This window comes from Carettochelys insculpta, chromosome 7 (assembly GCF_033958435.1).
Source record: "Carettochelys insculpta isolate YL-2023 chromosome 7, ASM3395843v1, whole genome shotgun sequence".
Lineage (NCBI taxonomy): Eukaryota > Metazoa > Chordata > Testudines > Carettochelyidae > Carettochelys > Carettochelys insculpta.
The window spans coordinates 62,561,492-62,585,918 of record NC_134143.1 but is presented as its reverse complement, the minus strand read 5'-3'; the positions used below and the strand labels follow the sequence as shown (position 1 = coordinate 62,585,918).

Sequence of the window (24,427 nt, the reverse complement as noted above, 5' to 3'; positions counted from 1 at the left end):
AAAGAAGTGCTACAAAAAGTGGAAACTAGGTCAAGTTACAAAGGAGGAAAAGGAAAAAATACAACAACAAAAGTATGTAGGGGCAAAACTAGAAAGGCCAAGGCACAAAATGGGCTCAAATTAGCTGGAAATATACCGGCTTAAAAAAAGCCAATAACATTCCATAAGCATATTAGAAGCAAGAGGAGAACCAAGGACAGGCTAGGAAGGTTACTTGGTGAAGAGCAAAAAAGAATAACAGAAAATATGGAAATGGCAGAGGTGCTGAAGGACAACTTTGTTTCAGTTTTCACCAAGAAGGTTGGTGGCAATTAGTGAATGCTGGTGAAAATGAAGTAGGTTCAGAAGTTAAAACAGGAAAACAGTATTATGATTTTAGGCTCTACAAGTTGGAGACTTTTCAGTGGCAGAAGAGAATGCTGAAAGTCTTCAGAAAGGAGAAATGGCATAAAACTCCATTTTGAGGGTTGCAGGATGGAGAAATATCACACTTTAAACCAGGGTCCCAGGGATTAATATGGCTCTTCACAGGCTTCAGGGCAGTGTAACTTCCAGTAGGAAATTACACAGGATGAGAATGGAAAGAAATTAGGTCGTTTTAAATAAATCAATTACAAGCAACTGTTGCAGCTGCGCATAAGTTTGGAATATGGAAGAGAGATGGAGTGCTGGTGAGACGATGAATGATAAATTGCAGCCATTCTGCACTTGGTGGGTGATTATTTTGAAGGCATTCTAGAAAAATGCGTGATGATAAGAATGCAGTAAAATTACAGTAATACCCAGGAGGTCATGGTACTTGCTATTTCGTGTAATTGCTGCTTTACAGCTTTAAACGCTGGTGTTGGAACCAGAAAGGACTTTCCTCCTATCCAGCGATTTGTCCTGGATGGCAGAAGCAAAATCGCCTTCAACAAGGCAGGTCCCACTGCAATAAAGCCAAACCACACTGTGGTTTTTCCTTCCGTGTGTCACAGGGGTCGGAAACACGCGTTGAAAGGCTCTGAAGGTTGGGAAGACTCTTTCACGCGTTGGGTTAACGAGCCCACACACCTGCCCGGTCCCTACCTCGTGCAAACCGAGCAACGTGCTGCGCCTTTAAGGGGCTCGTCGCCTGCACATGCTCAGCTCTCTTTCTGGGGCTAGTCTGATTGTCTCTCCTGTGAAGCAGCTGCAGCAGGAGCCGGGTGGGTGGGGAGAGAGCATTGCAACCTCAGCCCTTTCTTTAGCAGGGAGGGGAGGGATTTCTGTTGCCCACCAGCACAGGTTTAGTTACCTCCTGGGGGGGGGGGGGGGGGGGGGGGGGGGAGGGGGGTCGCGCGACAAGAGAGCTGCCTGCAGGCTACTGTGCCAGAATCCCCTTCTGCAGTGGGGGCTGTGAGCTCGCGTCCCTCGCAGAGCAGCAGCAGCAGCAGCAGCATCCTGGGCTGGGGCTTGAGGCGCGCGCTCGCGCCCGCCCGTCCGCGAGGCTGAGGGTGGAAGTCTGGGCTCTGGCTCGCGCGACGGGCCTGGCGGAACGAGGGACGGCCCCGCGCCGCGCCAGCAGGAAGGGGGCGGGAGGCGTCCGACCGGCCAGGCGGCGCTGAGCGGAGATTACCCTGGAAAATGGCTGCTCGGGAACTGTCAGCTGGGACAGCGGCCGGCCGCTAACCCGTCCCAGTCGCGGCGCGGGGCGCGGAGGGGGCGGGGATAAGAGCGCCTCGCTTACACCTGAATCCCCCCCGCGCTCGCCCGCTCCTGCGCTCGGCAGCTTGCAGTCCCCAGCTGAGGCGAGCGGCGGCGGTGGCGGTGGCGGCTGCGGCTGGGGGAGAGAGTCCCGTTATCAGGGGAGAGGTAGGCGCAACCGCACGGTCACGAGCACCCCCCCCCCGCACCCCCAGGGGAGGAGGGGTAGCGGGGCGGCGGGGGCCGGGCTCTACCTCACGGCTGCCGGCTCTGGCTCGCCCTGACTGGATTAATTCTCCCCAGGACGGTCTCCCGGCGGCGGCGGCGGCGGCGGCGGCGGGTGGGGGCCGCCCGCAGCCTCCCTCCGTCCTGCGCGGGGAGGGGGGCCGCTTTCCCAGCTGTCGGCGATCCGTAGCGAGCCGCCCGGTGGAGTGGCTGTGCTGGCTCCGCGCGTCCGGCGGCGAAGATGGATGTGGGGAGCGCCTGGCGGAGGGGGGCAGGTTCCCCTGCTGCTGCTGCTGCTGCGCCTCACGGGGTCTGGAGACCCGCTGCTGCCTCCTCCTCCTGCTGCTCCGCCGCCGCGCTGCTGGATGTGAACAGCTGGCTACTTTTCTACGGTGTCCTGTACCTGGTGCTCTATGCCCAGGTGTCCCAGTCCAAACCCTGCGAGAGGACCTCCTGCTTCTCCGGACGGTGTGTCAACTCCACCTGCCTCTGTGACCAGGGCTGGGTAGGAGATCAGTGCCAGCATTGCCAGGGCAGGTTCAAGTAAGTCTCTGTTTAGCATGATCATTTCCCCTTCCCCCCACCCCAACGCTCTCCTGCAAGGAAGTCTGCCTGGCATGATTTTTGTGGTGGTGTAACTAAAGTAGCTTCAGGAGTTGAAGATGCAGGAGGCCCGGCCCACCCTACAGAAGTTCATTCTTCCTCCTGGTGATTGAACTGATGACTGCAGATGGAAAAAAATATGATAATTAATGTTAAAATTACATAATACACAGGTTAAGGGAATAGTGTCTAATGCTTGATCTTAGCTAAAAAGGGCAGGAAGAATCAAATAAGGCTGTGTGACTGCTGTCCCCTCTGGGACCTTTTAGAAATTGACATGTATTTCAAGGGGCTGCATTACGGAAAGTAAGAAAAAATATCCATTTGAATGACTTACTTTCAGGGAAGTAAAATCCTTCTCACAGCCCACTTCTCTTCCCACCAGCCTTCTTTTAAGTTCTATAAAACAACAGGCAATTAATTAATGCACACCTAGCATCATATATATGTTGAGCAATATAATATAGTGACAGAGAGGTAGGCCTATTAGTCTAATACTGGTTAATTGTGGTTCTGTAGGAAGGGGAGGTGGTGTTAGTGTGGTGATACTTAATTATGAAATCCTATTTGCAAGGACTAAAGGAACTAAAGAGGCTGAACTATGTATGTTTTCATTCCTGAAAGTGAACCGATAGATGCTGACTGGACAGTGTGGGCAAAATCTGTGCTGATGTGGTCCATTGTATCCACTGAATAGGTAAATCAGGGAAGAATGAATTTCTAGTGCTGTCACTCTTGCTCCTTCTCTAAGCTCACTTAAAAGGAAGTTGGCATAACTCAGAGGATAAGTTACTAGGCTCTGTGAGATGACCAATGTTCTGCTTCCAGTTGCCCACTTATTTGTGGTATGACCTTTGACAAATCACTTAACCTCTGTTTTTTTTTTTTTTTGTGCATCACACATGGCTAAACTACTTGCTCTTTCTTATGAATTGCTTTGAGATCTATTACTGAGAAGTGGCATATAATATATAAGTAACAATAGTGTGCTTGATAGCTAATTGAAAGGGGCAACATCCCAAGTTATGTATTCAAGGGGAATTTAAAGAATGAATACTGTGACCTAAATTATTTAAAATCTGTTTAGTATTGGGTAAGTGTTTTTTCTCTCTTGGCAAATTAAACCTGAACAGGATGGCTTTGGTGTTATCTTTAACAATTGTGAATATTTATTTAAAAAACATTTTCTGAGTGCAGGTGAGAAAAAGGAACTGACTTCCCAGCAAACAAGTCACTTGAGTTCATTTAAGGAAAGTTACGAGATATGTTGGCTAAAGTGCTGTACCCGCTCTGAAAAGAACAGAATTTTCATGAAAACTTGATGTTTTTGTATTTGTTTCATTAGTGATATTTTGGCTGACTTGGAAAGAGAGGGCAAATATGACAGCTGGACATATTAAGACATTTCATCTCCATGCAAACTACAGTTAAAATTGACAAGCACGTGTGTGAAGAAATGGGTTTTGTAATTGGTTAGTAACCTTGGAATCATGGGCTAATTGTCAGGAGGATTGTGAATGACAGGAGGGGTAGCCTCTGTGGATCTTTTTGTGAGTATGATCAGCAATAAACATGCTTGTAGAGCCAGGAATGCCTTAATTCTTAGGGATTATGTATATCCTGTAGTTTGATGCCAGTCACAACATATCCTAGTCGTACCAGGCTAGGTCAGACTTTGATGTTTTGATTAAATTTCAAAGCTAGTAATTAATGAATATATTCTCTGATGGGTTCCTAAAAACGATGACACTAAGTGCCTTTAGGCATTAGCCCTTAAAGGGATTTCCTTGATTTTTCTGGTAATGAAGCATTTGTTTGTGTACATCAGTTGCATTTGTTAGGTGAACTTGATGGGAAGAAAATGACAATTTTGCCTCATGGAACTGTGTTCAATTCCAGTAGAACAGAATACTAGTAATCTCTCCCCACCTAGAAGAAAGTTTAGTTTCACGTTTATAGGATAGCAGTTCCTAAATTAAATGAACAATATTTTAAGACTTGGGCCCTTCAGAGTTTTGGTGATATCAAAATGCCTTTGTTACAATCTGCTCTATTCAAGGGTGCAAATCTTTAATCACTGCTGCCAATGTTATGATTTTGTTACAGAGCTAGCTTTTTGCTTATTTAGGATAGCTTCTTTTAAAGATACTGTTCTGGAAAAGTTCTCAAGATTGGACACCATAAAGCTTTTCTTTGAGAAGAAAAACGTATTGTGTTAAAACGATGGGTGGTAGTGTAGCTTTATAAAGATTTACACAGTTTGGCTAGTACTGTAAGCTGGGGACTGCATAAAATCAGCCATTATTTGGGTAGGACACTGGCAACAAATCTTTACCCTTAGTAAGTGACTTAAAAGCGATGACATTTAACATGGTGCTGAGCAAGTGTATGGTAAATATCTAGAATAGATAGCTGAAATATGGGTGTAGAATAGGGAAGACAGTATATACTGTGCCTTGCCGCCATGGCATTTGAAGGCCTTTCTGAGTTGTGGAGATCATGCTGTGGGGAGGGTACTGGCTTTCTTGTTAGAATGGAACTAACTATTATTGTCCTATTCACCTATGAAGCAGAACTGTCTGCTGCAGACATGAGCAGCCCTTGGTTAGATTTCTCAGTGACACTTTGAAGGTGACAGCTGTCTGCAACATCACTTACGTTTGTTGCGCCAATCCATAAAAATTTATTGTAGATGTTACAACAAGAGTGCAGACTTTTATTGATAAGCATATTGGATTATTGTGTATGCATTTAAAATTAATGCACAGGGTTGATCCTGTTTGCATACAAAAGTTTATGAACTATAGAATTCTGACTGAACACGCCTCTGTTCTAACATGGAATCAGTGCTTCAACAGTTTGAAGACAGTCTGAGTACAAAGTTAAAAATGAACTTTTAACTGATTTCATCCTCACTGGTACACGTAGAAAGCACATTGAGATTTTAAGATGAGGTGTAATACACAAAAACATGTCTCTTTCTTTGAAAGAAATCCTTCCTTCCTGGAAAAGGCTTTGTAAGTAGTGAGCTCTGAGAAAGAGTGACTTGCATTAGCAAACATTGAGAGCATTAACACAAGGAAAAGACCCTAGGGAGTCTTGGGGCCCAATAATTCTCATGTGAGTTTTTTTTCCCTAAATTGAGGAATAGCACTCTAGCAGAGAAACATCAAAGATGATTGATCAATCTTAGTAAGCAGGTGTCAAAATTAATTGACTGATTCCATGGTAACCTAGCTTTTTCCCTATAGGGAATCTGTTACAGGAGTAAGAATGCTCTTTAAATGTTGCTTTTGGATGGATGAAACATAGACTGTTAAAGTGAACAGGCGAAGATGGTAGCTCAAGATTTTTAAAAAAAATATATTATTTGCTTCCTCTTCATATATCAACACTGTATTTTACTCTGCAACAAAGAACTGTGCACAGAACACAACTGAGTGAAGCTTGAATTTTTTTGTTTAGATAGATACTGCACATAGTAGTATATGGAAAAGCATTTAGTGGAGCACTGGGGAGAAACATCCATGTCTATTAAGTACTTTACAGACTTGGAGGTTAAGTAAGTGCCATTCCCTGCCTACTGTCTGTCACAGTGCATGTGCTAGTTTAGACCAAACATTCAATTGGTTTGGTTTTAAATGTTGTATCAGTGTTTAATTTCAGGGTAAAAGTAACTCAGATTTCTTCAGGTACTGTTGTATTGCAAACTTCTGCCCAAGGGGATTCTCACTGCAGAAGTTTAGGGGTGGAGAAGCTGTGGTACACTACCTGTAAGAAATTTGTGTTGGGTGAAGTATGGAGGGTTCCATGCAAGGGGTTGGGGAGTGTCCGGGTGGGGTGAGGATCAAGGTGGGGGTGTGGGAGTCAGGGCAGGGGCTTGAGTTTTGGGGTGCAGCAGTCAGGGCTGGTGGGGTCTGAGCAGGGGCTTATGGCAGAAGGCTGAATTGTGGGGAAGTTCAGGAGTCAGGGTTGGGGGATGAGAAGGGGCTCGGGGTAAGTGGCTAGGATGTGCGGGAAGTGAGGAAGGGCAGAAGGCTGATGTGTGTATGTGGGGTGCATGAGTCTGATTTGGATATGAGGAAGGGCTCAGCAGAGGGTTGGGGGTGTACAGAGGAGTGCAAGAGTCAGGGCAAAGATATTGGGGAGCTCAGGGCAGGAGTGAATAGGTGGAGCGTAGAGGATTCCTTCATCAATAATGACACAAACATCTGGAGAATAGTAACAGAGGAAGCCGTGCTAGTCTATACACTAACAAAACAAAAAGCAGTCAAGTAGCACTTTAAAGACTAGCAAAATGGCTTATTAGGTGAGCTTTCGTGGGACAGACCCACTTCTTCAGACCACAGCCAGACCAGAACAGACTCAATATTTAAGGCACAGAGAACCAAAAACAGTAAGCAAGGAGGACAAATCAGAAAAAGATAATCAAGGTGAGCAAATCAGAGAGTGGAGGGGTAGGGGGGGAAGGTCAAGAATTAGATTGAGCCAAGTATGCAGACAAGCCCCTATAGTGACTCAGAAAGTTCCCATCATGATTTAAACCATGTGTTAATGTGCCGAATTTGAATATAAAAGCCAGCTCGGCTGTTTCTCTTTCCAAAACGGTGCGATAATTCCTTTTCGGTAACACATACCTTTAGGTCATTGACAGAATGCCCCATTCCATTAAAATGTTGACTAACTGGTTTGTGGAGTGTTTTGATGTCTGTTTTGTGCCTATTGACCCTTTGTCTAAGGGAGTTGAAGTCTGTCCAATATACAAAGCATCTGGGCATTGTTGGCACGTGATGGCATATATGATGTTAGTAGAGGAGCATGAGAAAGTGCCCGTGATTCTGTGAGTAACCTGGTTAGGTCCAGTGATGGTCTTTCCAGAGAAGATATGTGGACAAAGCTGGCAGCGGGCTTTGTTGCAAGGAAAGGTTCCAGGACTGGTAGTCCGAGAGGGTCCCTGGTAATGAATGTTGGTTTGAGTCTGGACACATACGAAGTGATGTATATTAGTGAAGAAGTTCTAGGCCTTCTGCAGATGCCTTGACTTGTCAGATTTGGATTGCATAGACAATGACTTTTTCCTGTGAAGCTGAAAGGACTAACTGCTGCCTCCTTCCCTGATAGTATAATGTAAGAGAGTTTCTATAAGATAATCCTTACTGAATTTCCCCCTCACTAGGTCCCTTTTTAGGTGTTTGCATGATCTAGGCCTCTCTCTCTTTTTTTTTTTTTTTTTTTCCAATTGTGGCAAAAGGTAGACATTTCATGATGTGAAGATAATGCTAACACATAATGAATAAATTTAATCGCAGATGGTGGTGGCAGCAGTGCTGGGGACTTTACCATTTCCAACTACACTGACTCTGAAGTATTTTACAAATAGTTTAGGCAGTATTGACATTTTAATTTTATTGGTGTCATTGCTTCCTTTAAAATATTGTCTTGATACAGGGTGGATTTTTTTCAAAATAAACTTTACTTTTAGTATCTGAAGGGTAGCTGTGTTAGTCTGTAGCTTCATAAAAATAAGCAGTCCTGTGGCACCTTCTAAGACTAACACAAGTTAGGGTAAATAGCTTTCATGGGTCAGACTTACTTTAATGTTTGTTTCCTGTTTCAAAATGTACGTGATCAATGCTATTTTTTTAAAAGGGACTATTAGGCTTGTAACATTTGCTGGAAACACCAGACTACTTTGCTCAGTCAAGTTTGGTGCTCAGGTATTATGGTAATAGGAATCCTGTAAGCATCTATAAAGCTTCCCAGAGGCTACAAAGCTGCCCTCTAACCTGGCTTCGAACCTAATAGGTTGCATCTTAGCAAGACTTTAATTCATGTGACGCAAGCGTGGTTGTGTTGAAATGGTTTGGAAAAAACCCCATTCTGTTTGCCTGTCAGGAGAAACACAGCGTATGCAATTTAGGGTTAATTTCTTTTTTTGAAAAAAGTTGATGTGAGGTCCAAAAAACAAACTCCTACTTCGACATCTCCTTGTGCACGGTTCTTTCAACTCTGCCGGAATGAGCTGCACAGCTTGAAGCATAATAGGGGAGAATTGTGAATAAAAGGTCTTTTGAGTACCTGAACACTAGGAGGCATTCAATCCTGTTTACTCTCATACTTCTCATTTAAGTGGTGCTTTCATAATGTCCACTGAGTTGATTTACTCTTTAAATTCCTGGGTTTATTTTAACAGATTCTGGTAAAGAGCTGAGAGATGCAGGCCCCATAAGGGTTTTTGTTTTTTGTCCCTGACTTTTCCCTTCAAAACTGTTACGTGTCCTTTTTTATTTTCTTGGTACCAAGTTAGCCTTTTCAGTTGCCGTTATAGTGGAATCAAGTTCTTTGCATCCTTTCTGTAAATGATTCCAATCAAGCTTTCTGAATAAACTTTTGCATATTTTCCTTACAGTTTGTAGAATATTATGTAAATCATCCTACATTTTTGCTCCTTACTATTCAACTCTGTAATCTCGATGTTGAGATGAGTATCATATTTTATTAGCTTGGACAAAGCCTTTTTCAAGTCTAAAACACTCCAGGTCACATTGCTTGAAGTGGCATTAGATAGGACAGTGTATCATTCAAAAGGCCAGATATACTGAATTTCAGTAAGGAAATGATGTAAGATAAATGGATATAAGCAAGGAATATTTTTTTATATGTGTAATATGGGTGGGCATTGTTTGACCTAGATTGTTGTTTAAACACCCTTTTAAAACACTACAGCTTGTAATATAGGCCATGGGTAAAATCCTGGCTCCATTGAAATCTGTTGCAAAGCTTTCATTATCTTCAGTGGGGCCTGTATTTTGCTTGAATTGACGAGTATAACTATATCCTTTCTCATTAATGGGTCCACATATAGGATTTTAATAGATGAGTTGCACTAGTATAACCTACAGTGAGGTGAGCAAACTTTTTATGTGGGGCTTTGCAATTGGCAGGGCTCCCCCAACTTGTCTAATGTAATCCAAACGGATGGAAATTTTGGCTATGTTCATTGTGGGGGGGAAAAAAAAATCCCTTTCGGTATGTGTAAGAAGGTAAGTATGTGAAATGTAAAATCTTTATTAATTGCTGTATAAATGTGAATACACATGCATAAAAACAGTAACATATTTCAACACTTTAAATGAGATAGATGAGCATGAGACCCAGGAGTTGATTGTACTATATCCCCCCTTATGAAATTTGGTGCCCCCCTCAGGGGCCTGCCCCCCACTTTGCTCACCCCGACCTAAGTCATGAACAGAAACTGGAACCAGTAAAGTATCATATGTGGATACTCTTAGTTTGGTGTTTTTCAGTATAGTTCCTTTTCAACTTGAGCATTTTAATGTTATACCATAATGTGCTGTGTGTAATGCAATGAAAAATTCTTGTTTGCTCCTGCAGAGTGTATTTCCAGTGTGAATAACTATGCACAGTGTTTATAATGTTTATTAAAGCTAGACTTTTAGAATTTAAAGTAAGGATTTAAAATTTATTACATAAGTAAAAATCTTTATTTTGAATGGCAGAAGCATAAATCATTCATAGAAAATACATCTGTTGGTACAAAACACATAGAATCTACGCAAAATCTTTGCTTTTCCTGGGGAAAAAAAATCTTTTTTAAAATGACAGGTTTTCGGGTTTGTTTGTTTTTTTTAAATGTACAGGTACATATGTTTTTTTTTGGTTGTGACTGTGTGGTAAACAGGGCTGTTAATTGATCACAGAACTCAGTGAATAACTAATTATTAAAATTAATTATACTTAATCTGTTTTAATTACACTGCTGAACAAGAGAATACCAGTTAATTACAATCTTCTGTATAATTTTGCAGGGCAAATATTAATATTTTTTAGTTCCCCTCTGACAAGTTCTGTAGCTCAATCTCTTTGTAGTGAAAGTGCAACTAACAAATGGCCCCTCAGAAATCAAACAGTAAAACTGTAGAGCCTATAACTCAACTCAACTCCTACTTTTTCTGTCAATCGCTAAGACAGACTGTTTACATATATAGGAAGTAATGCTGCCCACTTTCTCATTTACAGTGTCTTCAGAAGTGAGAACAAGCATTGCTATGGGCTTTTTGTAGTTGACACTGGAAGACACTCTATATTTATATTGCCTTTCATACTTTGGCTACTATTCCAGAAGACAGACTTCCATGCTTGTGATACTCATTTAAAAAAAACAAACAATGCATAACTTATTTGTGACTGAACTCCTGAGGGTGTGGGGAAGAAATGTGTATCTCTTGCTCTGTTTTACTTGCATTCTGTCATATTTCATGTTGTAGCAGTTTCAGATCATGGCTTAGCACACGTTCACTTTAGGAACATTTTCACTGCAAGTTTGACAAAACACGAGGAAGGTACCAAAGTGACATTTCTAAAGACTGCCATAGCACTTGACCCAAGGTTTAAGACTCAAAATGACCTAAAATTTGAGGAACTGGGTGTGGCTCATGCTTTCGTTAAACTTAGAAGAGCAGCACTCTGATGTGGAAAACACAGAACACAGACTAGCAAAATAAGACAATCAGCCTTCTGCGGGTGGCATGTGACTGAGATAAACTGCTTTGGTGGTTTCTGCTCAATGACAATCTATTAGCCGGGACACATGTCTTTCGGAACAATGGTTGAAACCTGAAGGGGTATATGAATCTTCAGTGCATCTGGCAGGTAAATATCTTGTTATTTTGGGTATGACAGTGCCATGTGAACATGTGTTCACTTTCAGGTGATGATGTGAACAGGAAATACCTCCTGCGAATGGAAGTAATGTGTTTGTCTGAGCCAGGGTTCTGAAACTCAGTTTACCTTAGGACCCATGCGAATCCTCAAATATTCCTAGGAGGGTCTCCCCTGCCATGTGGCTCCCAGCCCTACCTATTGGCCTGTGTGCTCCCTCCACCCCTGTGCATCTCTTGGCCCCACCTGCTACAATGATTTTAAGACCCCGCTCTGCTGGGGGTCCCTGGCTCCACCACCAGTGGTGCAGAGACATGGAGCATCTTCCAACTGATAGCTCTGTGCCACTGCAGGCACATCCCTGAGGCCTGTGGGAGGTGTGTGCAGAATAAACTGTCCTACTGACAGAATCAATGCAGCCACACTAAGCCTCATACTTTGGGGTGCCCTGTGTCAGCAACACCAGTCGTTTTATGAATGGAATGAACCTCCATACTCAGGGTGCATCTATGCTACAAGATGAATTTAAGGCAGTTAGCTCGATACTACCATGTGACTGTAAATACCATTAGCTTGATTTAGGGTGCACTAATATCACTATTACAAAATCACAGTTAACTGACGGGTATAGCACCAAACTCAAATTCAGAAGTTTGATTAAATGCCAATGTGGAAGCACCATGTCTTAAAATCTAATTTATTAGCCTCCAGAGGTGTCCCGTATGAAACCCACAATGCCCTTCATTGCACCACTCTGGTCGCTGCTCTCCAGTAACAGGAAGACTGAATTTCCTAGTGGGAGCAGCAAGCCTTAGGCTGTGGGCCCATGTTTGTATGAGAGCCTGGTGAACGTATTTCTTTCTTTTGCTGTTAGCACAGTGAGCACATCTCTCCATTCACACAGCCAGTGCAAGGAATTTGTGACTCAGTCGCTACACTTTTTTTTTTGCACTGCCTGCGCTACCTACAGAGACTTCCCCGCAGCAGCAAGCCCCCGAATATCTTTCCCGCCCTTTGCATGTGTTTAGGGCTCCATCTATGACATGGTACCGCCTAGAAGCATGGTCAGCACTGAACAGCAGGCACATCTTTTTATTGGATTGAGAGCTGGCCATGTGCTGTGGCAGAGCATGGGGAAAGACCCAGACTGTGTGGCGCCTGTGGGGAAGAGAATGGGATTTGTACACAAATGTAAACTGCTGAAGAGAAGTTTCTTGGCATCTTATGCAAGCACAACCACTACCACAGCCTTGTTGACATGGGGTGTGGTGGGACAGCAGCTGGTGCCCTCAACTAAATGTCCCCTATGCCCATACTGGGGCTTGCTGCTGCCAGGGGGAAGTCTCCCATGGTGGTTAAGATACTAGGGGTTTTGCTGCTGCCTGGGGGAGATCTCCTGTGGCAGCTAAGGAGCTTGCTGCTGCTCAGGGAAGTCTCCCCTGGCAGCTAAGATATTTGGGGAGGACCACCTCAGCTGGCCCCCCATGCCCATAGCAGGGCTTGCTGCTGCCAGAAGGTGAGGGAAGTCTCCCCCCAGCGGCTAAGGGGCTTGCTGCTGACAGGGGCGAAGTCTGCCTTGGGGGCTAAGAGATTCAGGGGCGGAGGAAGAATATTTCATTGGCCACAGACCACAGCACCCACCCATATCCTGTCAAAAGTATTTTCAGGAGCTTGCTGTCCATTGCAGATGCCTTCTGGTTTTATATTTCAGTTATGAAATCTTTTTGCTAATGTCTATCTGTTTTCATGTCTTGACCCCCCTAAGAAACATGGATGTGTGTGTGTCTAGTTGAGATTCCTGTTTGTGTTATGAGTTCAGTACATGTTATTTCACTGACCTCAACGGCGTTGGCATTATCTGTGTAGTGTAGGGGAAAGTCAAAAATCTTTTTTCCTAGACTTTTCTATGCTTTTTTCCTTCTGACTTTGGGGGTCCCTATATTATTTCCTGCGATTGGCACATTTTCAGGGATTGGGAGAGGAATGAGGAAAATGTAATGTGGGAAGATGTCAAAGACCAGCGACCATGTCCAGAATGCTACAGGGGTGAGGGGATAGGTTCCCACAATGCACTACTGCAACAGTCAATGTTAGCCAATTTGAGTGTGGCAGCAATGAGTTGACTTTGTGAGGACCATGTGGGAAGTGGGGATGGTCAAATTCGAACTTACAAATTCCAGAATTACAAAATTGAAATTAATGAATTTGAATTTATCTCATAGTGTTGATGCAGCCTCTGTTTAGTCTGTGGGGCCTTGGGTGCTAGGGCCAAAGCAGGGATTGGGTCCTATCCTCATGCTTCTGGTGGTGGAGTGTCCCACATCCTTTAAATGCGGGCTACATTCTTTGTTCCTAGCTATATACACTTGCATATAAGTATTTGTGCTTTTTGTGTTTGCTTATTCAGAACATTCTTCTGCTGCCATTACTGGTACAGTATATGTGCTTTTCCTAATCGGGGCCTTAAGTTAACTGTACTTGTATGTCAGTTTGTTGATGTGGGGCATCAGCTCCTTGCAACAGTGAGAGTCCAATGATTTCTGTTATGGTTAGTTATGGGAGTTCTAGAAATTAGGATGTAGGATCCTAAGCTTTCCTATAGTTTTTAACGAATATGCAGTTTTGACTTTCTAAAGTAATGATTGCTTTCAACAGCTCTCAAAATTATAAGATTGTATTTGTGGTTACTTAGCAATGTCAGTTGCAAGCCAAGATGTAGATAGTTGGCTTTCCTCCTTGTCTCTCTCCCCCTGTGCTAATTCTCACTTTTCATATGCTGTTAAAACAGATTTTGGTTGCTCTGGACACTTTAGATATATGCCCTTTCTATAGCTTAATAGGATTGATGGTGTTTTTGAAAGATATTTAATAAGTTGTCCAATCATTTATCCCAGTGTTCAGTATTTGGCTTTTATCTAATTTAGCGAATATATTGTATTTTGTCTTTTGGAAAAAAATAACTACATGCAATTTAAAAAAAGTATGTTGCATATTGTAACTTTTTACACAGATAACCAAAATATTATGAAAGCCACATACTTTTTAAACCTGTCTCTTTCAAATGGCTTCTTTCATTTTTGACTAATTCCAGTGATGTTTGCGGTGACCTACTTTTTTGTTTCATCCAGACGTTAGTGTTATCTAATGTGTTTATGCAGGCTGTTGATTCTTTATGACAGTTTGGGTAGGAAATGGACTGGAAATATACTTTATCAACACTACATAGAATTTCATCCTTTCTAAATCTTATGCACTGGCCATAGGGAGAGATTTGTGAATGTAACCCTAATAGCTGGCTGCATATTTGGAAAACTGTAGTGGTTCCTACTGTGTATTGAAGTATTGGTAAGCTTAGCTTTCACTACCTGCATGCTGCAAAATATATGATCTTTGCATGATTGTACTTTTAAAAGTAATTACCTTAGTTGATATTTTTTTAAAATAGGGTATAGATAAAGCAGTTTGATCTATGCCACTGTATGTATTTGTGTGTGAGGTTCACAGCCATCTTTATTGTTTGCCTGTTTACCCTTCCTCCCATCAAAAGGAGGTTCCTTGCATCCCTATTTGTTGTTGTTAAAATGTCCCCATGAATTGTTCGTGACACCAAATATGCCAAACCACAAATGGGTGCTACTTGAAACTATTCAAGTAATAAACAAAACCACTTGATGAAGTAACACAATTAACAGAGAGCAGGAACTCTTCAAAATGTTCGAGATGCACCCAGCACCCCAGATTCAGTCTTTAAGTTGGGAGCAGTAAACCTTGCTCATGTATCAGTCAGTATATTGGAGTTTAGTGTTTCCCATTGTAGACCAACCTGTGATGTTAGTTCAGTTTTTATAGTGTGATCCCAGATTAGATTTTAGGAAGTACTTGCAATGATAAGCAGTTGAAAAGACTGAGTTTGTTAGAAGTAGTTAGGAGGAATGAGATTAACACCCAGTTCAAGTTGCAGGTAAATGATCTCTTAGTGGAGTCAAGGTTGCATCTCAAAAGCATAAACTGGGAAGTGACTGATACATAAAACAATGCTTATGTATAGAGAAAAGATAGAGCAGGTGACTAGGTTTACCTTCTAATAATCCAAGAAGAAGGAAGTATTTTAAAACTGAGTGACACAAATATTTCCATTTTAGTTTTATTTTTGTTTCATAATAGTAAGAGTTCCACAGATTAATCCTTGACAACATCCTCATGTGATGAAAACAAAGTTTAAATTCTGTTAGAATATATATATGTAGGCTGAGCTGCAGAATTGGGAAAATATATATGGGCTGAGCTGCAGAATAGGGGTTTGGAGTGCTGGTACAGGCTGAACTCCTCTCATCCAGCACCCTTGGGACCTGACTGGTGCTGAATGAGAGAATTTACTGGATGACAGGAGGTCGATACTGTGCAGCCACATTAGCAACTCTTCCACTCCTTACTGGGCTCTTAGAAGAAATTTAAGGTGAATCACAGCCAACTAACGCCACAGAACACTGAGAGCCAGGATTTGTAGGTTGTAAATAAACTTTTTGGGATCATGGGAAAATTGGCTACACCCATGGTAAATGGTCATCCATCTAAATAAAATCATGCTGGATGACGGAGTTTGCTGGACAAGAGAGTTCCAAATTAGAGAGCTTTAACCTGTACAAGCTAAAGTATATAAAATGTATCTTAGTAAGCAATGATGTCTCTCTTGAGCATAGGATCATGTTTACAAACATATTTTCTCTTGCAAGTTATCTTTTATTTAATTTAATTCTTTATATTAGGTATAACCAAAAAGCTTTTTTTTCCTTTTTTTTAAAGATCCTGTTGAAAATCTTTCTTGGAAAATAGTCCAGGCATAACTAAGAAATAGATTTAAACATATGGGAACATGGCTGTTCCTGGCTTGTGTGTGCTGGGCCTGGGACTCAAGTGTTTGCCTCAATTTGTTGTACCCTCAGGATGGCTGAGCATGGAAGTGCACACGTGTGTGTGTGTGTGTGTGTGTGTGTGTGTGTATGTAAACATTTTGCCAGGTGACAATTGTAAATACAGAATAACTTACTCATTTGTGTCACTGGAACAGAGAACAGACTTTGGTCTATAATCTGAAGGCTGAATGTTATGCAAATTGGTGTTGGTAGGGGAACAAAAATAAAATTTCGGAAATCTTGTGTAAAGAGAGTTAGTGAGTCCATTGAAATCTGTTGAAAGATGTGCTTCATCAGAGAGCAGTAGACATTGACTTAGATCAAGATGTGGTTACAAAAGGCAGAAAAAAATTAATTGCAGATATATCTTCAGGATATGCTTGTCCTTGTACCAATTCTAATATTTGTTAAAGGTCTGAATATCTGGTTAAAGATTACTTTAAAATATTGTTGAGAGAGAGCCAAATAAGTGTAGCTGAAACTTCAGATAAAAGTTATTTACGGAATAATTTTCTGTCTGCACCACTGGAAGACATTGTCCAACATTAGCTGGCATAGTTCTTGTGTCCTTGCAGACTGGTGACAGTAACTCATTTGTGCATAAAATTTGCCAAGGGAGAAAACAGTGCTCCAGTTTACCAGTTCACATGGGAATTCAGTGTCTGAATACCCTCAGAGCAGTCTGGTGAGCTGCTGGCAGGAAGAACATGACCAGATAGTTCACAGAAGTAGGTAGCAGCAATTCTGCATCTGATTCAAAACAGTTGCTCTTTTCCCATAGGAATCTGTGCTGGTTTAAGCCAGTGAAAATGGAAAAGCAAGCATAGCAGCCTTGCAGGTGTTAAAGGGCTGACCAGAACTAGCAGGCTCATTAAAATTTATGTTCAAATAAGATGAGTGCTATGTCAGCTTGCAGGGAAGACATTTGGCAAAATGGCCATTTCAAATACTCCCTAAAAAAATATTTGCTTTATTTATATAGCTTCATGATTTATAGTAGACAATTAAGTCAGTGTCCTGTCCCCAGGAACTTTTCCAATTCAGATAAAACATTTTAATGATTCCGATATAAACAGGTTGTAGAGTGCAGAGGGTTGAGACGTAGAATAGATAGACAGTGGTGAAAAATGAGCAAAGTATTCCTTTCTGTGAGTGGTAGAAGTTGTGGGAGGTTCAAGCAGAGCAGATCAAATACATTGTTTCGTGTGTTATTTTCTATTATAACAGGCCCAATTCTTCTGACCTTAATTTGAATAGAACTTTTGACATTTGTGGAATAAGACACCACTGCTTGTGAGTACAGTGAAGTCTTTAATATTCGGCAACCCCAGGACCAGTAGGTTGCTGGGTGTTCAGATATTCTGGTTACTAGATCGTGTCTGAGGGAGGCACAAGCAGAGGTCTGTGGCCCCTCAATAACACATTTCAGCTCCACTGCCTCCCAGCACTGACTCCTGCTCAGTTGATGCCCCATTACCTTGCACGTGGCTGTGCCGCACACATGGCTTGCACATGGCTGTGCCGCACACACGGCTTGCACATGGCTGTGCCACTCTGGGTGGTGGACACAAGGTGGGAGAGTGGAGAAGCCGGTCAACTGAGCACACCTGCAGTCTGCAGGACACAGGGCAGGTGCTGAACAGGCCAGCCCCCCGAGCGGTAGGAAGTTGCTTGTGCGCTCAGTTCTGCTCTCTGGTGGAGTAAGAAGGGGATGTGGAATCCTGGCTCAGGGTTTGAGGGTTATGCCAGTTATTTGAGAGTCCAGCTGATTGAATATCAGATTTAAAAAAGAAAAAGTTTACTGTAACAGTGATAGAATTGGTCGAGCCCCTTGTTTTTAAAAGCTGTTCTGAAACATACTTAAATTCTGTTTTAAAGTCAATAGGATGCTAGTGCAAGCTTATGATCTGCTCTCCTAAATCAGGTTTAAGGTATGTGGTGCGAGGTTTAAGGCATGTACACTTGCCACTTAAAGTGCAAAAAGTATCTCTTTCTTTGTACAGGAAGTATGAGAGCGCTGACATGTGCCAATGACTTTTTGTAGTAAAACTCAAAAGCGTCACCACAGATAAAATTATGAGAGGCGTACAGCTCTGCCCAGAGATGATTTTGTGGCGACAGATGTGAAGATGGATTCCTCCTGTTGACATAGCTTTTAGTCTCCAGAGGATATCCCATAGTGCCTAGATGACTACTTTGGCCGAAAGCTCTACTGCTATGATGTTAAGTAAACCGAATCCCTGTGCCCAGGAACTTTTATATTCTCCTTCTTGTTTTCTTGGCAGTTATTCACTTATATGGCCAGGTGACAATGGCTGCTCCACAGAGCAAATGAGGCCCTGATTGAGCAGTGCTGAGCTCTTGGAGCTGATCACTGATGGGGGTGTGGGGGGGCTGAATTGGGACCCAGAATGCCTTGCAATCACCCCTTTTTAATAAGATTTGTTGTCGAAATGGAGAGATCTGTACTGTGGGATAACTGCCTTCAGGGCACTGCTCTCTTTGATGTTGGAAGTGTTGCAAATGTAATCACTCTCTGAGGCCTGTGGAAGTGAGTACACAAACAGTGGTTTTCTCTTAGCAGTGAAACTGACAGTACAATAACTTTGCAAGTGTAGGCATAGCCTAAGAATGGATAGCTCTGAGATGAATTAGTGGTTGAAAGCTAGGCAGAAGAATGGTCCAGGCTACCCTAGCAGTGAGGAGACTTGGGTTTAATTTATTGGGCTACTAGATGCTTCTTTTGGACCCACGGCAAGTTAGTCTCTCTGCCTTAGGTCTTGCCTGTGCTACATAGCTTAATTGGCAAAGGGCAGCTTTTGCCAACAAAACAGTGGTAGTATACATGTTACAATGCTACTTTTTTAGCAAACCCCTCCCCCCACCCCAAAAAAAAAAAAAACCACCTCGGCAAGAGACTTATTTTTGCAGCAAAGCCAAAGTGATAAATGTTCAGTGCAGACACTGCCATTTGTTATGTTGCCATAACGAGCCTCTTCCAGTGCATTCCACAATGCCTACTGTGATGTCTTTGCTCACTGTTTTGAGCTCTGCTGCATTGCACACCTGCATGGAGGTATGCAGCCCTCCCTTTCAAAGCACTGGGAAGTTTTTACAGCAACAAACAGCAAATTGTTACCTCGGAATCCTGCTCTCCTCAGCAATAGCATCACAGTGGCAAGCAGGAAGGCTGCTGCTGCAGGTGAAGGTGGTGGGTAGGGGAGGAAGTCTGCTGTGCTGTGCTGTGCAGAGCAGAGGAGGGAAATAGTGGCTGATGTTGGGGGAAAGTGTTTCCTGTTCCCTGCCTCAGGACTGGCTTCCTCCAGCCAGTATATGGTCTTAGGGAGCATGTCAACTCTGTCTCTCTCCGCATACTTCACCCAATATGCAGTCTCTCTCACATACACATGCCTCCCCCCCAACTCTCTTACAGAGTCTTCCCACAACACATACTCATCTGTCTCCTGCCCTGCAACATACTTCCTGTCACACACTGCCCTTCCTACTTGAGTTGAAAATCAACTGTCAGTCTAGATATGCCCATGAAACAGAAGATTGAGAAACATACGTCATGTGCTGCTTCTGTGCTGGTCCTATGAGGCACTGCAAACCCTTCACAAAGCACAGTGCAATAGCTACACTCAGCACACTGCTCTCTGTGTTGATGCAAGAGCTGCTAGTGTGAATGCACTCTGCTGACACAAGGCACATCGTGTAAACATGCCAACAGTGCTTTAATTAGAGCAGGATAATTTATTGACAAAACTCAGTACAGTGGATATAGCTGTAATTCCTTATCTATAAAATGGGTAGAGTTGTTGAAAACAAATATATTGAAGATTGTGAGATGTTGATATACAACAGTAATTGGAGCCATATAATATAGTATGTTCTCTAGGTAGGCCAGATTTACAATACCTACATGTGATAATTTCACTGGATAAAGTTCTGAATTTCTCGACATTTTGAACACTTTTGTAACAATTTTCTTCTCCCCAATGTCTTCCTTTCATTATTGTCAATGTGGGTTCTTCACAACAGAAGACTTAGGGAAATCAAGCCTCAGCTTCTCACGTCGCTAGTGAAATTGTATCTATGCTAAAGGCTCTTGTACTTCGAATGCTAAAAAGCCTTAAAGGTAGACACTTGTAATAAAAGACAGAGAGGGAGGCAGGGGTACCTCACATCACAATATATTTTATGTATGCCATAGCACTTCCAGGCTGTGTCTACACAAGCAAGTTCTTTCAAAGGATTTTTTGAAAGGAGGGGGCTCCTTCCAAAGATCCCGTGGAGTAGCTACATACTAAAGCATTCTTTCAAAAGTAAATCTAAAGACTGTGGCTCTCCTTCCAAAACCACTGTTCGTTTCCCATTTCAGGAAGAACACCCCCTTTTGAAAGCTTATTTTGAAAGAAAACGCGTGTAGATGTTCTGCAGGCCCTTTATTTCGAAAGAGCAGTCCTCATGGGGTCTAATTTTTTTCAATTCCTGGCCCATTCTTTCTAAAGAGTGGGGGGCTGTGTAGATGCTCTCTTTTGAAAGAGCAGATCACTCTTTTGGTTTCCATTTTTGTGTATGGATGCACTCCTTCGAAAGAAGCTCTTCCGAAAGAGATCTTCTGGAAGGGATTCTTTTGAAAGATATCTGTAGTGTAGATGTGGCCCTATTGACCTCCTTTTGGGGGCGCTGTGGTTTCACCACATGAGTAACATGGTCAGGTCGATGAAAGCATCCTCATTATCTTGTGTTTTCTATTTATAGGAGTATTAAAAGTATTGCCAACCACTCACAGATACAGATCAGCCACCCGCCCCTGCAATGGGAAGTGTGTGGTGTATATATTGTGTGCTTGCTTTCTGGCTTTCCTTAAAGTTTTCTCCACAATCATGAAGGCTAAAGACTTTTTTCCTATATTTTTAAATGAAAACTGAAATTCTTGTATTAAAGCTTGGCTTTAAGAACAATAACAAATATCTCATTATGATAAATTCTGTGTGTTTGCAGCACTGGCTTGATTATCAGGTGTGACACCCAATATAAAAAATAATTCAGAAAATCTCTGTTAATAATTTCCATTGCTGTTCTGAAACAGTGCTGATGCCCCTGTAATGGATATATTGGGGCAGATCAGTGTGGTGTACTGGAAGAGGAACTTATTGATTTCCATTGTCATACTTCAATAGAATCCAAGGGTAGACCAGATCAGTTTGTTTATGTAGGCTGACCCCTTCTATAATGTAGGACAGGGAGCTTTCAGAGAATAATTCCTAGACCATATTTTTTTAGAAGAATATCCAATTTTGACTTAAAAATTAGTTGATAGTGAATCTGCAACCTTTTCTGAGTTATTCCAAAGGTTAATTGCCATCACTGTTAAAAATTATGCTTTCTTTCTGGTCTGACTTAGTCCAGTGTCAACTTCCACCCATTTATACCTTCCTGTTATACTTTCTGTGCTAGATTGAGGAGCCAATTATTAAGTATTTAATCCCAATGGATTTACTTTTGATTATGATCAAGTTAGTGTTTGCCCTTCTTCTAATGTTAAATAAATTGATTTCTTTGTCTGTTGTTATCCTTCTGTCATTTTTGACTCTTCTGTGAACCCTTTCCAATTCAAGGAAGATGTTGAAATATTGTGGGCACCAGAACTAGGCACTATTCAATCAACAGTTGCAGTGGTGTTTGAATACAGATGTAAAATAACTTTTCTACTCCTACTGGAGAATCTTGTGTTTATATATACAATGATCTTTCTTTTAGGCCACAGTATTGTGAGGAGGAGCTTACGTTTAGCTGACTTCCCGGCTCTACCTCCCCCCACCCCATCATGAACTCTAAGTCTTTCTCAGAGTAACTGCTTCCCAGGTTATAAGTGATCAATAGTCTATGTATGGCCAAATTTCTTTGCTCAGTGTACACATTTATGTTTAGCCATCTCACAACACACAATGTTTGCTTGCATCTGCAATATGTATAATTTTGTAAGCTGTATCATTCCACCACTTCCCCAGTTTTTTTATGTTGTCTCCAAACTTTACCAGTGGTGATTTTGTTTTCTTTCAGTTAGCTGGATGACCACTTATCAAGGGTGTGGCCACATTCCCCGTGGTCCCATAACGTTTGTTTACAGCTGCTAGTCCTGACTGAGTGTTTGGTGGTGGTGTTTAGCTGTAATTCACCCCAAATGTGTAGGAGCCCAGTAAGCAGTGGAAGGGTTGGTAATGCTGCTAGACAATACTGACCTCCCATGTTCCTGCAAATTCTCCTGTTCAGCACTGGTCAGGTCCCAAGAGCATTGGATGAGAAAGTCTCAAATTGTATTTGAGTTTGAACTGTAGTCAGAGTGGCAGAACTGGGAAGACGAAGATGCCTCTGTAATGGATATATTGGAGCACATCTGTTTACAGTTCCCCCAAATTATCTCTAGAATGAGTGGGGCCCAAGTCTCTTCCACTCCCATGTTTGTGTGCTGAGGGGAGGGCATGGGTGGCAGGTGAGAGTCTGGAGCAGCAGTGGTGGCAGCTAGCCTCTGGGCAGCATGTAAGATGCTCTGTTCCTATTTCCCAACCACCACAATTCTCCATGGTATAGAGACACCAGCCCCAGTGAGGGACAGAAGGACTGTATCAGCTGCTGGTGTCCCCTTATATTCTTTGACAATATTCTCTAATGTGAGTACTGTGAATTGGTAATCAGTTGGATATTTAACGAGCCCTTTTGGTTTCTGTTAGGGATGTTAATCAAAGGTACCTTAAGCAGTTAACACAAACCAAAATAACGACATTAAAAAAGTCTCTAATTGCAGGTGTGATCGTACTGTTAAACCATAATAGAATACCAACTTAAATCCATTGTGTTTGTGAATTTCTACATTTTCAAATACACTGATGTCCATTACACAGTATACAATGTACATTTTATATTCATTACAAATATTTGTGCTGTAAATAGTTCAGACATAGTATTTCAGCACATCTCATACGAGTGTCGTAGTGCAGTTTCGCCATCATGAAAGTGCATTTTACAAATGCAAGACCCTCTGCATATATATTTGAAAACTTGAGATGATTTTTGTAAAGATCTCAAAGTACCTTTCAGAATCTAATATTCAGCTATACATTTGAAGAGTTATGTATTTGATTTAGCATCCTGTCTAACCTAATTTTAATGAAATGCCCCTGTAAGTATTGGTCCTGATTCAACAAACATAAACATGTAAAGCAAATAGGGGTATTTGCATGATTAAAGTAAAAATACTTGCATACCTTTCTGAATCAGAGCTGCAGTTGTCACGGTTTTCCACAAACCAATATGGTAAATAAAAAAATTACATGCAAATTGGACCAGTATGATACTTGGTGTGTCTGAATGTCCATGTTCCCTCAGTTGTCTCCAAAGAAGTATTTAAGTTATTTGAAAAATAACATAAAGTAATTTAAATGGATAGTTCTCATTCTAAAGTTATAAAAGAGTAAATTGCTTGTTTGTTTGTTTGGTATACAGTTGTTTTTGTATAGTTAAACTGTTACTCATGCTGGCAAGTATCAGAGGGGTAGCTGTGTTAGTCCGTAGCTTTGAGAACAGCAAGAAGTCTTGTGGCACCTTATAGACAAACAGATATTTTGGAGCATAAGCTTTCGTGGGCAAAGACCTGCTTCATCAGATGCATGAGCGTGTGTGGGGTGGTTTTAGAGGGGTATTGAAAGAGTGGGGTCCCAGTAAAAGGGAGGGCTAGAGCTGACAAGGTCTATTCAGCAAGGTGGAAATGGCCCAGTATCAGTGGTACTTATCAAAAGAGGAAAAAACAAGTTAGATCAGACAGGGGGATGTGAGCCTTTGTCAGAGTCTAATGGGGAGATATTAACACTCAAGGCAGAGAAGCTGCCTTTGTAAGCTGCGAGTGACTCCCAGTCTCTGTTTAATCCTTGGTTAATGGAGTCAAACTTGCAAATAAATTGCAGCTCAGAGATTTATCTCTCCATTTGATTTTTTGAAACTTCTTTGTTTCAGGACTGTCACCCTTAAATCTACCACTGAGTGTCCACTGAGAGTGAAGTGTTCACCCACAAGCTTCTGTACATTACTGTTCCTGATGTCTGATTTATGTCCATTTATTCTCCTACGGAGAGACTGTCCAGTTTGGCCAATGTAAATTGCAGTGGGATATTGCTGGCACGTGATGGCATAATATATTAGTAGATGTGCAAGTAAAGGAGCCCTGATGATATGGTCAATGTTAGGTCCTGTGATAATGTCACTGGTGTAGATATGTGAGCAGAGTTGGCAGCGAGGACTGTTGCAGGGGCTGGTTCCAGGCCTACAGTCACTGGCTT

At 42.1% G+C, this 24,427-nt stretch overlaps 1 protein-coding gene across 4 annotated transcripts in view; it reads left to right on the top strand.

Annotated features, from left to right (window-relative positions):
* Window positions 1–1,815: 1,815 nt before the first annotated feature.
* Window positions 1,816–24,427, top strand: part of ATRNL1 (attractin like 1) — a 1,060,182-nt gene continuing 1,037,570 nt past the window's right edge. For all 4 annotated transcript variants that reach the window (XM_074999076.1, XM_074999077.1, XM_074999078.1 and 1 more), the window contains exons 1-2: window positions 1,816–1,833; window positions 1,969–2,433. In XM_074999076.1, coding sequence (XP_074855177.1) covers window positions 2,132–2,433 — 302 coding nt within the window. In that variant the 5' untranslated portion in view covers window positions 1,816–1,833; window positions 1,969–2,131. The remainder of the gene's footprint in view (window positions 1,834–1,968; window positions 2,434–24,427) is intronic.